General features: G+C 33.9%; 2 protein-coding genes across 5 annotated transcripts; one reads left to right on the forward strand and one right to left on the reverse strand.

Annotated features, from left to right (window-relative positions):
• Window positions 1–1,815: 1,815 nt before the first annotated feature.
• Window positions 1,816–5,235, forward strand: LOC123203877 (homeobox protein BEL1 homolog). Of its 4 annotated transcripts, XM_044620343.1 has the most exons (6): window positions 1,818–2,113; window positions 2,267–2,303; window positions 2,466–3,227; window positions 3,409–3,791; window positions 4,096–4,156; window positions 4,306–5,235. In XM_044620343.1, the coding sequence occupies exons 3-6, from the start codon at window positions 2,502–2,504 to the stop codon at window positions 4,900–4,902; spliced, it is 1,767 nt and encodes a 588-aa protein (XP_044476278.1). In that variant the 5' UTR covers window positions 1,818–2,113; window positions 2,267–2,303; window positions 2,466–2,501; the 3' UTR covers window positions 4,903–5,235. The 4 variants fall into 4 exon arrangements, with proteins under 4 accessions (XP_044476276.1, XP_044476275.1, XP_044476278.1 ...); XM_044620341.1 differs by having other exon boundaries at window positions 1,816–2,113; window positions 2,267–3,227; XM_044620342.1 differs by lacking the exon at window positions 2,267–2,303.
• Window positions 5,236–11,408: 6,173 nt separating this feature from the next.
• Window positions 11,409–15,112, reverse strand: LOC123204738. Its single transcript, XM_044621541.1, has 3 exons — window positions 13,857–15,112; window positions 11,782–12,324; window positions 11,409–11,673 (listed from the first exon to the last, which is right to left on the reverse strand). The coding sequence occupies exons 1-3, from the start codon at window positions 14,793–14,795 to the stop codon at window positions 11,572–11,574; spliced, it is 1,584 nt and encodes a 527-aa protein (XP_044477476.1). The 5' UTR covers window positions 14,796–15,112; the 3' UTR covers window positions 11,409–11,571.
• Window positions 15,113–16,561: the final 1,449 nt, after the last annotated feature.

Below are 16,561 nucleotides of genomic sequence, written 5' to 3' on the forward strand. Positions count from 1 at the left end.
GGGAAGCAGCATAGAAAGCTTCCTTAGTGGACCACCTGCTTTTAGCGGAGAAAAATTTAAAGCTGTACCCTCACTCTCGTCATTATTTCTTGTGTTTCACTCTCCCACTAAAAATACAATATAAAAAACCATAGATCCGATTTTGGATATATAACGGGTGCTTAGATAATATGTCATTATGTGATTAAGTGATTTTGAACTAAAAATAAGGTAATATCCAATCACACGATGATACATATAACTAATTAAGTATTCAAAATTAAATGTATATAATATTGCTAAAGAAAGTCTCTCCAATTTGAGTTAGGTACATATCATCATGTACATATAATTAGGGCTACAAATAAGCCGAGTTGTTTGCGGCTTAACTCGTGTTGAGTTAGACTTGGTTTAACAATTGTCAAGTTGAGTTTGAGCTTGTTGTTGATTGATTTGGTAAACTCATGAGTTCAAGCTCGGTTTGAATAATATATCAACAACCCTTTAAAAGTTTAAAAATTTTCATTGACACCCCTAAGGTTTTACACTTTGACTTTGATTATAGGGGTAATTAATAAATATATGAGTTGTGAGTTTAAAATAAATTTTTAACCGAGCTTGAGTTTTGACATAATGCAATCGAGCCAAATAATATTCAATTCAATTCAATTGCACCCTAGTTAAAGTTCGAATTTAAACTCGAATTGAATGAGTCAAGTTCAAACCAAATATTGGGTTTTTTGTTTCATAACATAAGTTGTCCAAACATTCAAGTTTAAGCTAAATAAGATCAAACCCAGATTTAAATTTGTCTTCCAAGAAAATTTTAATTTTAACTTATCAATTTTAAATCAATCTCAAATTAATTGTTTTATATTCAAACCAATTTCAAATTAACCCTAATCAAATTTAATCCAAATTGAATCTAATTCCTGTGGAAGGTGCGCGTGGAGTAAGCATATTTTTTAAGGAGAAGAAATTTGAGTGGTCCAAAGAATTGAAGAGAGGGAAAGAGGGCGATGGATGGGTGGAGCACTTTAATTCACCAATTAATTACAATTTGATTGGAAAGTTTGGACCACCTCATCCCTTCTCATACACAGTCCCTTATTTTGGGAACCATTTTTTTTTTTATATTCTCACTTTAATTTACAGTACAAAATCCATTACGTTAAAAAGATAGTTTAAATAATAAAAGTAAAGTTATATTCAATCAACAAAAAGAGTATGAATTCAAAACTTAACAGCCATATAATAGAATCGAACTCTTGAATTATATGATAATTGTGTGGTTCATCTCTAAACCCAAATTTCACCGGTTTGGTTTCATTCCCCACACAATATTTCCCATTTGTCCAGAATTTAGAGGCCCACACCACACCCAAATCATCAGTCCTCAGAGTAGAGAGCCTCTCAGAACTGGAAGTCTGAAACCCATCTAAAGAAGCCTGCTTCCAACTCCTACATGGGACTGAATTATTGGGATATATGTCGGTTTGTTTGTTTGTATTAAGACCTCAACCCAATTCTTAATTTATTAAGCAGAAACACCTCATGTGGCGGCTTGTAGTTTGCCAACCAGGCAAACGACTGCCATTAGTTTCCATTGTTTGGTCTTCTCATCTTAACCATCCAGTCTTTTATAATCTATACATATACATATATGTGTATATATATATATATATATATACAAACTTTCTGAAGCAGGGTTTTTTTTTTTTTCCCTTATTCATTTACTTTTTAATTGTGGTCATTTTAATATGAAAAAATTGAAGGGATGAGATTTTATTTTCTTATTGTGAAGTCTATTTTGGTTGTATTAATATGGGGACGCATTGACCCAGTTCAGTTTGAGCTTCTAGCTGCTTAGCTTTTTTAGAGAGAGAAAAAAAAAAGCCAAGCCAAGTCTTACATCCAATTATGATCACTTATTATATCTGAGGCTGATCATCTTCTCCATTGATTTCTGAAGACGTATATATATACACACATGTATATATATATATATGCATCAGCTTTATTCTTACTAGGTTTCTCTCATGGCTCTCAACTCAACATGTTGACTTATTGAGATCATCTTCTTATTCTTCAACACCACTAAGCAAAATTAACTTCTACTTCTGTTTTCAATCTTGTAAGGCTTTTTCTTCTTTCATCTCTTGTTTTATTTTTGCATATAACCAGCCAACAAGAACAAAGATTTAATTTTTTTGGTTCTTACGATCTTGTTTTCTGATTTCTGATTGTGGGTTTTAAGGAGTGAGTTTTGATGGAATTGTGGTTGCAGTGTCAGCATCGACTTAATTTCTAATTTCAGAAGATAGGTAGGTAGAGAGAGAGAGAGAGAGAGAGAGAGATAGAATTGGATATACATGGCTAGAGAAATCTGTGAAGAAAAATCAAGGAACTTGATTTCCTCAGCAGGTGGCTTTTGTTACTCAGATATTTCATCGAGTAACCCAATAATTCATCAAACCCATCTGCAGGTGAACCAGATCCAAGACTTTGAATCGAATCCAGAGATGTTCAACTTGACCACGGGCATGGAGATGATAGGGTTCACAAAGAATCTACAGCAGCAACACACTGACACTAACTCTGTTATGTGGAAAGGTTTCTTTAACAAACATGGAAACAACGCTGGCCCTTCTTCAAAGAAGATCAATGAATCAACAAGTGACTTTTATCATCATCATCATCATCATGAGTTCAACAAATCAGAATTATTCACAACTGGGATATCAGGAACAAGTAGTGAGAATCTTATAGTTGAAACTCATGAGCATGGTTCTTGGCAAGAGAATAGGCTGCTTGTTGATGATTCTTCTTTGAGATGTGTTTTTCCGTGTGCAGCAAATGAAAGACCAAGTCAAGGTCTTTCACTTTCCCTCTCTTCAAGCAATCCTTCAAGTATCAGTTTACAGTCTTTCGAACTGAGGCCAGCCAATCACAACAACCATGGCCAACAGCTTATGCAAGATGGGTTTTTGGGTAAAGCTGCAAATATTCATCATCAAGCGCAGTTTCAGCTGAGGAATTCAAAGTACTTAGTTCCTGTTCAGGAGCTTTTGAATGAGTTCTGTAGCATTGGGACTAAGCAAACTGACGGCCCAAAACAGAAGACCCTTAAGACCAAACAATGGGATGATGAAAATGCAAGTAGTTCTTCCAGAAGGCAATCTCTTTACTCACTGGAATACATGGAATTGCAGAAAAGAAAGGCAAAGCTGCTTTCAATGCTGGATGAGGTATGCAGTTATAAATATATAATATGTTTCTCTCCAATATCCTTTCCATCAAAAGAGAAAAAGCAAAAGGAAAACATATTTTTTTTTTATTCTGATCTAATTTAGCGACTTGGGGCCTTCCCATAAATGAACAGATTGTGATAAATCCAAAAAGATTAACTTATTTCTCATGTATGGTTAGGTTGACAGAAGATACAAGCACTACTCTGATCAAATGAAAGCTGTGGTGTCTTCCTTTGAAGCAGTGGCTGGTAATGGAGCAGCAACTGTGTATTCAGCTTTGGCTTCTAAGGCTATGTCAAAGCATTTTCGATGTCTAAGAGATGGGATTGTGGGTGAACTTCAAGCTACAAAGAAGGCCATGGGAGAGAAAGATCCCGTTGCACCAGGCACAACCAGAGGTGAAACACCAAGACTAAGAATCCTTGATCAAGCTTTGAGGCAACAAAAGGCTTTTCAACAGATGAGTATGATGGAGACTCATCCATGGAGACCCCAAAGAGGCCTACCAGAAAGATCCGTTTCAGTTCTTCGAGCTTGGTTGTTTGAGCATTTTCTCCACCCGTAAATCTCCCCCTTCTTTTATCTCCTCTTTCTTCTGCAACATTCAAGTATAGCTAGTCTCAATCATTTTTCTTGCAAAAACAACGTAATCTTTTTGTTACTTTCTTTGCACCATTATTCAGATTCCATCATCCAAATTTGTCATATTAAATCACTCCAAATATCTCTTGACCTTTTTCCCTGTTACATAGGACCCATCTCCCTCTCTCTCTCTCGCACACACACACGCAAGTAAAAAGAAATATTCTCCCATGTACCAAACTCTCAATACTAACAAAATTTTTCCATGAAAAATCCTCTGCAGATACCCAAGCGATGTTGATAAACATATCTTAGCCCGCCAAACTGGCCTATCAAGAAGCCAGGCATGTCCACATCTCTCTATGGTTTATTATTTTAATCCTACATGAATTTATTTATAATATCAATGGCCCATGTCTCCTTGGGATCTATAGTTTTTATAATAGTCTACAATTATTGAACTTCTTTGGGCTTCTTCCGTCTATCTCAACAGGTGTCCAATTGGTTCATCAACGCGAGGGTGAGGCTATGGAAGCCTATGGTGGAAGAAATGTACTTGGAAGAAGCAAAGGAAGGAGACAACAGCATGGCCTCTTCTGATGAGGCTAATCAGAATCCTAAAACTGATCAGAAACCAACACAAGACCAGCCTGTTCGGATTGATTCAGAGTGTTTATCTTCCATTATCAATAACCCAGATAAAAATGATCCTAAAACCCCTAAAAGCCTTCATCAAAACCAACACTTGCACCATCAACAGCAAAACTTTGGGACATTTGGTACCATGGAAATGGATTTTTCAACGTATAATCAACACGGGGTCGGTGGGGCTTCTTATGCTAATGATCATAGTAATGCTAATCAGAACTTCAATGGAGGTGGTGTGTCATTGACACTAGGGTTGCAGCAACATGGAGGGAGTGGAGTGAGCTTAGCTTTCTCTCCTGCATCGCAAAACTCTCTTTTTTACGCCAGAGACCACATTGAAGATTGCCAACCGGTTCAATATTCACTTTTAGATGGTGAAGGACAGAATTTACCTTACCGGAATCTGATGGGAGCTCAGTTGCTTCATGACTTGGCTGGTTAGAAGCAGCAAAGTTCATCTCCATAGTTATGAAGAGATGATCATTGAAGAATTCTTAATTCTTATCAAAGAATTATGGTGGTATAGTTAAATAGTTTAGGTAAAGGTAATGCTCCATACGATAATATATATATATATATAAATACATAAAGAGCTACAGTGGGATTGAAAAAAAATATATATATATATATATATATATATATATATGCTGTGGAAGATAGTTTCAAGGCTAGCTCTAGTAGATTTGCATCTTTTTATATATTTTTAATATTGGTACAAACATGTCTATTTAATGTTAGGTTGCATTTCAATGGCGATGGCAATTGATTGATGCAAGATTATACAGACGATATTTCTTTCTTCTTTTTAGGTGGAATCTGTTTTTCAAAGACTTAACCTATTATATCTTGATTCGAACATCAGGAGAACCTCATATCAGAAATCATATTTTACAATAATGTGCACTTAGGATTGTACATACCACCATGCTCCGTATGATTGTAGTTGGGCACTAAAAGTTTATACTTTCCCATGTGCACTTAGGTTGATAACATATTGCCACGCTTTATAACCCTAACATCTACACAGGTGTGTTATGTGTTAGCTCTCTATTAACTTGAATCAACACTGCAATGTAAACATTATTACATGTATTGTAAGATTGCAACCGAAAGATATAATAATAGTTCTAATAACAAATTATACAAATTTTGAAAGAATCATACTAAAAAATTTATTTGTTGAGATTAAGGAACCTAAATTCATGTAAACCCCACACCATAACTCATATTTTTTGATATAAGATCGGAATATTATAGCTTACATTAGAAATTATAACTTATTTATCTATATTCGTATTTATAGATAGGCCTGAACTATCCATCTCCTTTCTCTTTTTTTTCTTTCTTTCTGATGTTGCTGCACAAGCTCCAAGTGATTTAATCATTTGTGGCTGATATTATTTGGAATTGAACCAATAAATTTCGATAATATTTTGACCTATGAAGACAAATCAAATTTATTAGCACAAATGGGTTGGGTCGTTTGTTTAGAGGATTAAGACACTTCGATCCCCCCACAAAATCACAGAATATCGATCGTGATCACTTCATTGTTGTGGTCCTGATTCATGTTGATGAAGATGATATTTTTTTTTCTCATTGGCCTTGCTTTATGATTTTGTCAACATTGCCATGAGTTTATGCTACTGCTTTTGCTCATGGAAAAGCTACCTTTATCAACTGCCTTTTCTAAATTAGTGTTGAAGACATTTCGTTTCATTTTAATTTTAATTTTCGGGACCATATCTTTGCATGCTCAAAGATTAAATTTTAGCGATCAAAGTTGGTTCATGATGTGCTACCCAATAGACCTTTCAACTGCATTCATGGTCTTGCACCTAAATTAGGTCTTAACTTGGTCAAATCATTAGTCAATAGGTCGACTAGTCCAACCTGTATGACAAACCAGTAATATTAAAATAACATAATTAAAATTTTAAAATTTTATTTATATATATATTAATTAAAATCTAGTCACAATCTTGAAACATAGGTTTGATTAGTAGTCACTATTGATGCACTATATATTTTGGTTTGAGTCACTTCAACCTCAATAACGGGTTTTAATGGATTTTAATTAATTAGGTTGATGTTATTATGATGGTTGAAATGGTTTGACTAAGTCGTGGAATCATAATTCAACATGATTTGTCTGATTTAATCCCGCATCAATTTAGTCTAATGGCTAGAACATATTTTAATCATATGATTCGAACTAAATTTATCACCAATCCCTTATAAGATGAATTGGTCTGATCTGAATCTTTAAGCAAGGCATCTCACTGGAACTTCATATAGATAGTTCATTTGAAGGAGCAATATATGATCACAATAGAATCAAATTGCTTAGTCACAAACAAGAAATTACTATATACTAAAAAATTATTACAATAAGTAAATGAGCAATGTTACGTATCATACTTTTGAATATACAATTAGGTACATAAATGATATATTATTATATGAATGAATGTTACCTTATCTTTAATTCAAAATTATTATATATTGAGACATCATTTATATAATCAATTGTATACTAAAAAATATGTACAAATAGTTTTATCGTACGTAAATAAACATGAACCCACTTGTCTTGCTTGATGAAGAAATGAAGTGGGTGAAGAAATCCATGAATCGCAAGGAAGATTGACCTAAAATGAGAAGCATTAAATGATGCAAATGTAAGATATAAATGCTGCCTTCGATTCTAGCTAGGGAAAGCGACGTACATAGAAAGAAACAGATTCATCCATTTATTACTGCTGGAAAACTTCCATGCAAAAACTAAAAATTATGATTGCAATATTTCTATTGATGTGCTAATAGAAATTTTTTTCATTAAATTGTAAAGAAAACAAGATTTTTCAAGTATAACAGAAGTTTGAATTTAGATATTTTATCTGAAATTTTTAATGTACCACCAATTTTACTAAAATCTGATTTCACATACCATTTTAATCACCATTCTCATTAAATAATTTGCTGTTTTTCTTCTTCTTTTACTGTTCTGCAACTTCACCGGAAACCAGAAAGAGCAAAACAAAGGAACTATGTTGCATGCATGGAATGGGCAAAACATAGAATTTGGGAATGTTCGGCTGCTGCAAAGGGCATGTTTTGTGGGTTTAGAATGTGATTGTTGCAAAGGCCATTCATAATTGCTTGCTAATCATTGTTAGTATCAATTGATAGAAGTCTGTCATTTTAGGAAGATCTTCGATTATGAAGTTTAAACTACTTCAGGTTTCAATGTCTATATACACAAAATCGAATGTTTGTGCTTTAGGGTTTATGTGTGTGCGGGTATATATATATATATGTATATGTATATGATGCCTGGATCGGAAAGAATCTCTGGTTTTAACCTTGGTAGAAGCTTTACTTCTGTTCTTGTTTGAGGCTGCAGCCACCACCATATAATATGACACCACCTGCAACTTGTTAACGTGATATTCCGACCCTTCAATTCCCCTTTACAGTTTCTCTGTCTTTCTCTTTTATTACAGTAATGGCACGTTTTAACTATATACTTGATTTAGGGTTTCTATTATGTATTACTGATACAAATCTTGCATGAAGCATGCCCCGCCGTTTCATATTCATCACGTGGGATACAAGTCTCATACTTAGTTAAGAGTGAATTTGATTTGAGCTGAGTAAAGTCTATGATCAACTTAAACTCGGATCAAATCTATAATATTTGGTTCAAACTCAAACTTGTTTAAATTGTGCACAATATCATTGGAGGGCTCTTAGCAAAGTGAACACCCTTAAGGTCAAGTTCGGCAACAATAAAAAATTGAGCTTGAATTCGGCTTAAGTTCATTAAACCAAAGTTAACAATAGCTTGAATTTGGCTCGACCCTAAGTACACAATTTGAAACTTGTCTCGAGTTCATGGTTTGAATTTGTAACTCAAGTTCTTGGCTCATTAACACAATGATGTTGTTTTACCTTAAAACAGACAAAATAATGTTGTTTTGACAATTATTTGTTATGACTCGAATTAAATCACATATCGAACTCAAACTAAATCAAATCATTCGCTCGACTAGCGAGTTAGACCAAGTTAAACTTTTTTTTTAGCTCGAGTTTAACTTGGTTTAAAAAATGAGTAAACCCTCACAGCTCAAGCTCAGTTTGAGTTTGACATATATGAATTCAAATTGAGCTAAGCTAGTTTTCAAGACTAAGCCAATTCAATTCGAGTTCAATCCTATCAATGCTCACGTGGGTTGGTACACAATGTCATTAGAGAGTTATTGTTGAGTAAATATTGTTATAAGAGAGGTAAATAGTATCACTGAATAAACAAATAACCTTAAACCTCAATCTAACTTGTCAAACTGAAGCTTCAATTTGAAAACATCAATTGATTCGAGGTAAGCTATGGATTTAAACCGATCTAGTTTTTGAATTGGATTCACCCCTACCTATGCATTGACACTCACGTGGGTTGGCTATACCCATGCAAAATCCTCCTAGCCCCAAATCATACTTGCCTAGGCGAGATTCAAGCTTAATACTTTGCTCAAATTTCCTAATTAACTTCGTTGATTATCCTAAACGAAAAATAGATGTGTTCCCCTATACATATGTACTGTAAAAGAATATTCAGGAAAGGGTATTTTGGTTTGAAAGGACACAACCACTCTACAATGTGAGTTGTTTAGGCCAAAAATGGTTGCTATTTAAACAGTGGACCAGTGCCAGGTACTTTTGAAATCTGTTGAGTGTTTAGACAACCACATCGATATCTCTTCTGCATTTCTGGTTGTGGGTAGGCTTTATTGGCGATCAATAGCCGCCGAAGCAGCAGATATATCAAATTTGACATTATAGCAGACATGCTCCGACCTAATTTATTTATATTGCATGCTTAATTAGCACATGCCATTACAGCCTGTCTCTCTTGTCATTTTCCTTTCCAAGCTTTGGCTGATAACAATGGCTGTACCAGGAAGCAAAATTCGTCTGTATCATATGCAAGTAAGGTTGTGGAAGTAGCAAGAGTGCAGGGAATAGGGTTGAATTCCATCCAAGCTGGTGGAATCAAAGTTGAAATCGAATTGAACAAGTAGAGTTTGAGTCAAAGATTAGACTTTTTTCTTAAAACAAACTAAGTACAAACCGATCCAAATATCTAAGTTTGAGTCGGTTTAAATCAAATTCAAAATAAACTTGTTTTTTGATTGAATTCGAGCATTAGTTTATCGATCTCAAATTGACTCTTTTAAATACCGTATTATGAGTAAGGTTGTGGAAGTAGAGGGTGGAGAATAAGGTTAGACTCTATCCAAACTGTTTAAATTTGAATTCAAAATTGAATTGAAAGAGTATAATTTGAGTTACAGATTGACTCATTTTTATAAAATAAATTAAGTTCGAATAAATCAAAATATTTGAGTTTAAATTAATTTAAATAAAATCTAAAATAAAATTAATTTTTCAATCCAATTCAATATTAGTTTATCGATCGTGACCTTTTTGATTCAGTCAAAGGCAGGTCATCGATATTGGGATTATGAAAATTAATAGTGGTATAAAGGTAATTAAACACTGGACCCAACTATTAATGTGTTTAATAATTATTAAAGTGATATGTAACCATGATGGTACATGCAATGTCAAAGATTTACTCTTTGGTACGAAATTTATAAGAACAATGTTTTTAGGGTCAAACCGAACCCTTATCTGATGAAAAAGATGATTCAGGTCTTTTCAAGTCTAATCACTTAACCGATGAATTTTCTGAATAAAGATTATAATATATCAAAACCAGTTTTTCTTATTTAATTATTAAATTAAATTATGAATTACATTTAATTAAAATAAAGTTTGACTAAATAACACAGGTCGTGTCCATTCGAATCTGATTTGAATTAGAGATTTTAATGAATAGTTTAAATCATGATATGATTAGACTAAAATTTATGATTTGAATCAATTTGAATTCAGTAGTTTGAATTCATGATTCAGTTCGATTTAAATTTATAATTTAATTCGATTCGAATTCATAACTCTAATTAGAAATTTTAAATATTATTTAGATAAAATGATATCATTTTATCAATAAATCATAAACTCAAATCGCAAATTTGAGCTATACATTAGAATTGTCAATTCAAACCATTAATTTAAATCGAATAGAGCTCTAAATTCGAACTATTAATTTAAGTTACAAATTGAATCACACTCTTATCGAACTTAATTGAACTATTTTTTATTTAAACTGAACTTAAATAAAACTTAATTTTGATTTGATAAACTAAAATTAAACTATTTTTTATTCAAACTAAATTCATAGCAAAGGTGTTTGGGTTGACCTGACCGGAATCGACCCCTGGTTAGAACAGGTTTAGTACAATATATAGCTAAATGAAACTACGGTTATAAAATTAACTCGGAATGATTTTCTTTTATTTAAAGTAAGGGGGATCGATGGGTGTTTATTGTCTGGTGCAACCATAATATATATGTGAGTGATGAGTGAGGCATCTGGACCATTGATAAAAAATTTGAACCCATTTCGGCACCTTGATAAGCGACACATAACGTGAAATTCTCACCTACTTTAACCATCTACGCTTTGATCATAAAAGCGCCGTGTGACACAAAGGTGTCTCTCGCCATCACGCCCTGGAAATATTGGAAGTGACATTTGGAAAGTCACCCTCAGACCACTTTAGCAGGGCAACAGACCTTGCCTTTTTCTTCTGCCGACACTCTTATGATGACACTGTTTTATTACCCATCAAACCGGTTCGAATAAAACTATTTTAGTAAAATAACAATTTAACCATTAAATCACTCTAATCGAATGTATACACTAATTCTTTGATTAGGTCATAGTCCAATTGTGACTAACCCTTTAACTAGATCTTAAGATACAACTCAAAAAGAAATTCCAACAAAAGAAAACCTATCTAAGACAAGACTCGATTCAAATATTTTAAGCTCATATCAAATAAATCAAATTGAAACCAAGATTAAAATTGTTGTGTAGTCAAGTTCGAATCTCAATTTGTTGATCTAGAGCTGAACCTTGTTTGGGTTCGACCAAAGATCGAATCCAGCCCTAAACCTACTGTACAATTAATTATCTCTCTAATTATACTTCGCTAACCTCATCTTCTCTGCATACACCCACATCTATCTCCATCCTTGGACTCTTCTTTGACTTTATCACTCTGCAACAATTTCTTCTTGGAGACTGTTGAAACACAAAGAAATTCATGTTGGTCATTTGTATCAACCAAGCATATGAAATAACACAAGCAAGAAAGCTAGTTGAATGATGAAACTATACTCAACAACTTACTCTTTCCCATAGACGTGGATCTGGATTTTTGTAAACCACCACTACATCAAGATTAGCAGGATCCGCCATCTTCCATCTGCAGGAAGGGTGAGGGATTTTTTGCTGATGATACTCGCTCACTGTTTGATTCATTTTCGAATCGAATTTAGCATCTGACAAGTAAAATACAAATGGTTTTTGACACTGGTTTCGGGCCACTGGACGAGTGTTGAAGGCATATGCCGTGTAATCTGCTCTTCTGTACCAATTCAAAAATGTTCTTGAGGGCATTTCTATCTCCCGGGGTGAAAATATTCCGCGGAAGACTTGAACTGCAAAGCCCCATGAAACCGAAATAGTCCAGCTCTTTTCTTTGTCATAGCAGATGGATTGTTGCATGAGTGCAGCAGAATCAAGCTTCTTAGGCACCATAAGCCGCTCAAGGGCTTGAACACGAGTCACATTGGGGAAGATGGGCTCAACGACGTCAAGGTGATGAAGGGACACCAAGGGCGTAACCGGGTGCGCTGCCAGGAGTCCGAACAAATTGCCGTGTACATCATACTGATTGCAATTCATCAAGGAGCAGATGTTAGAATCAGTAACAATCCTTCATGACTTGCAACAAATACATGCTCTAAGTACAAATGTAAATCATTAAAATACCAGTTAAACTCAAAACCAAGATCAATGGGTAGATTGGTCCAATCAGTCGACGGAGGAATGGTGATATCAGTATGACAATCAAATCAGTCTGACTTGACAATGGAACAACAATGTAGCACAATTCACACATTTCTAACTTGAGTTACATTGATCTAAAAACTAAAACTGATTTTAAGTTTTTAATTATGATTCAATCTGAATGTGTCACCAATTCCCAGTCTGACCGGCTAATGCGGTTCAAGTTTTAAAACACTACAAAAAATCATTATGATGCAACCTTTGTTAACAAGTCATACATCACAGTACATGGCCTGTACACAAAAAAAAAAAAAAAAAACAATGCTTTTCAACAGGATTAAGTCTTGGCCCGATCAGATGACTGATCTGAGTGTCGATCCATCCAACCAACCAAACGAAATGATGGTGTTAGTATGACATAAATAAAATTTTAAAACAGGGTTTAGTCATCCTAACATCAGTATAACATCAACATGCCAGTCAGATTAGTCTAACCTGTTGAATTACACCTTGACATGACTTATATTTCAAACCCAAATGAATCCAATTCGATGACTAAAACGAGTTTTAATCATGACTCAAATCAGATTTATCATCCATTTTCAATCGAACCAGCAATCGAACCAGCTGGTTCGGTCAGAGATTTAAATCACTGAAAAAACAAAAACTAGACAATGCAAAGTCTGTTGATACTTTAGAAAATGGGTCAACCATACTCCGCGTGGACCCTAACTCCACAATTTGAGTCTGGCTACAAACAACATTGAATTAATTAGACGCCTCTTGTCAGAGCCAATTTTATGGCCAATGGAAAACGACACATACATCCATCCAAAGCCAATCAACATCTATCAAAATTGCAAATTAAAATATATACAATTTTTAAATATTGGATCGGACAAACTGATCTTACTTGTTGAACTGTAATCTATGAGTAAAACCGGTTCAAATTTGTTTGAAAATTGTTTTTAGAGTTAGATCAAATTAAATCTAACAGTTCAAACAATTAAATCAGATAGAAACCAGGTTTGATCCGATTAATATAAAAAACCAATTTAAAAAAAATAATTCATTTCTATCATTTGAAACCAAGACCTCAATTTTTAGTATTATACATCTAAACTAAATTTATATTATCAATAAATGCCAAAATACCCCCTCCACCAGGTCGGACTTTGTCCAGTTCCGAGATCATTGCATACAGTTTCAAAACGAGTTCATTAACTCAACCGCAACTCTTATTAACTCACAAGTCACAGCCACTGAACCCCATTGAGCAAGAAAGTCCAAAAACAACAGGGCGAACTCAACACAGAAAACTAAGAATTGCGAAACAGAAATTAAATTTTACAACTAAAGAAAAAAAAAAAGGTAAAAACAAAGAGTAGAGGTTGAGCGAGTGAGTTGCAAACCTGGTGAAAACCGAGTTCTTTAGTGAGTGGAACACCGAGTTCCGCCATACAAGCTTGCATTCGATCATCAGAACCGTAGAGTCCTGGATATCTATGAATACATCTGTCTTGCATCTTAGCAAGAGCTTTAGCCAACGGATAGCTTATAGCGAACCCACCGCCACCATAAGCCATGCCATAAGAGAAAAATATGTTCTGTAAATGGGATTCCGATAAGCTCCCTATATAATAAAACTGGTTATGGTCATATTTTCTCAAAACCCTAATCAAATTCTCCGTTATGAAAACGGTGTCGTCGTCTCCCATCACAAGCCACCTCACGTTCTTCAGCCCAAGTCGGAGAGTTTCTGACACGATGCGTGAGATCCGTATAGCCGAACGGTGACCCTTCTTGTTCGAGTAAGGGAAATTTGAAGTGTTGCTTGAGATCTTTATTGGAGGCAAGTTTTCGCTCTGGTTTGTTTTGACATCATCGTCAAGCCACACAACGCCTCGCATTTGTTTCGGACTGTACCATATTTTGATGTACTCTTTTCTCTTGCTCCACAGTTTAGCTGACGCCGCGATGCCGAACACGATGTGGTGGATATCAGTCGGTATTTGTGTTCTTCTTTCTTGAGATTCGCGTGGATGGATGAGGTGTTGGCCGGCCGCCGTTTGATTGAGAATCAACGGCATGGATGTGATATTGTCCATTGTTGTTGACGTTGCCAGCACACGGTGGGTGATTGAGAAAGGTTCTTCGACGCAACCGCGTGAGGTGGAGATCAGCTTCAGAGTGTAGATAACATAAGTGACTGAAACAAAGAGGATAAGCCAGACCATGAGTTTGGGTCCGAGACGGCTGCTTGACCCGGTTCCTGTCAGTGAGTTACTCGATGGGCTTCTCATCTGAATCTGATCCCAGAATGGTTTCTCTGAATCTTTTGGGGTCTTCATTTTCGTTTTTTACAGGCCGTGCATTTGAACAGGGTTTGTAACGAGTGAACCAGATTTGGTCAAATAAAAGCAAAAACTCGTTCAATTCAACTGTGGAATCTCTGCAATAAAATGTTAAATTGGAAACAATTACCGAATTTGGTGAAGTAGCTGGACAAAATGAAGCAAAGAATGAAGAGATCAATGTGAATTGAGCACACCCAGAAGAGAATTTCGAACGAAGAAGAAAATGAAGAACACGGAATAATGCAGAGAAGCCAAGGTGAGAGCATGCATAGGCATCTGGTGGATTACAGACTCTCAGGTAATGTAGAGTTACTGTTCTACAAGGGAAACACTTTTGTGTGGTAACTCAGACGCATGTTGGGCCCACTAAATTTGACATTTTTAGATGCTGATATTAAATCGTAGCATATACGGTATAGAGCGAATGATGTTGTACAACATACATAAAAATAATATATATTTTATAATATATTAAAAATTAATTTTATATAATTGGTATATTGTACCATATACTATATATTATTAATATAAATTAATATATTTAAAAAAAATGATGATATAAAATATATACAAAAAAATTAAATTTTAAAAGTGTTTATAAAAATTTTTTAAACAGTAATTTGTTAATTTGAATTTGTTATTAATTTGTTATTATTATTTTTAAAAATAATAATCTTATAATATAATATATAATACATAATATAATATTTTAGATTTTAATATATAATATGATCATAATTCGATCTCACCTTAGTTACATCGGTTAGAACAAAAAAGATTTACTAAGTTTAATTAAAAAAAAATTTGTAATTTCTTAAATTTTAAAACATTGCAATCAAGCTCTTGCAATTTCTATATTTATTATTTTTCCTACATGTTTTAAGTTAAAAAAAAAAATTTAAAAGTATATGTCTAATATTTAAAATTTTTAGAAGTTTATTAATATTATAATCAAATTGAATTGTGAAATAGCAAACTCATTGAGCAAACCAATATTAGGCTTGATCTTAGCTTGAGAATCGAGCTAGGCCATTAGCGATTCAGCTCGTTGGCAACCTTTCTAACATGTTGGGTATAAGCTTAATTCTAAATTCAAACTAATTATCAGTCTGATTAAATTGATATTAACTATTTGATCAAATCAATTTATGATTTAACTCGATGAATCACGTCGAGTTAATCTAATATAATACTTAGACAAATGTAAGCATTTTTGGGTGTCCTAACAATTGTAATGATATGCACTAATATGATGAGATGATTTTGTATTATATTAATAAAGTTGATGTCCTTGTTTGATTGTTAGTCAAATTGAGACATATTCGAATCAACTTCTTGATTAGGTAAGACTCGATCCAGATATAAAAACATTAGTAACAAGAATAAGTCCACATATCAAAATTATGTGAAAGGATGAGAAGATTATTTGCTTTGCCCCTAAACTTACGTCTGGTGAACCTCTCATATCAATATCAAACCCTTAGTTGTCAAATCAGATTATAGTTTCAATATATCTATCATTTTGTATAATATATAATAAAATTAATATCACTTATATCTCTAATAATACAAACAAATTATATTTTTACAATAATTATTTTATATTTATTTCCTCTATATCTTTTTTGTTTTTTTTTTTAAATCACTTAACGAAGTCGATAGATCTAGACATGCTTGGGGCATATGTGAGTAGCAAAACCTTTTAAAGTCAATGGAAATAGAAAAATCTAGTCAAATCGAAGCTTGTCGATAGGGACATT

The sequence above is a fragment of the Mangifera indica genome, chromosome 20 (genome assembly GCF_011075055.1).
Source record: "Mangifera indica cultivar Alphonso chromosome 20, CATAS_Mindica_2.1, whole genome shotgun sequence".
Lineage (NCBI taxonomy): Eukaryota > Viridiplantae > Streptophyta > Magnoliopsida > Sapindales > Anacardiaceae > Mangifera > Mangifera indica.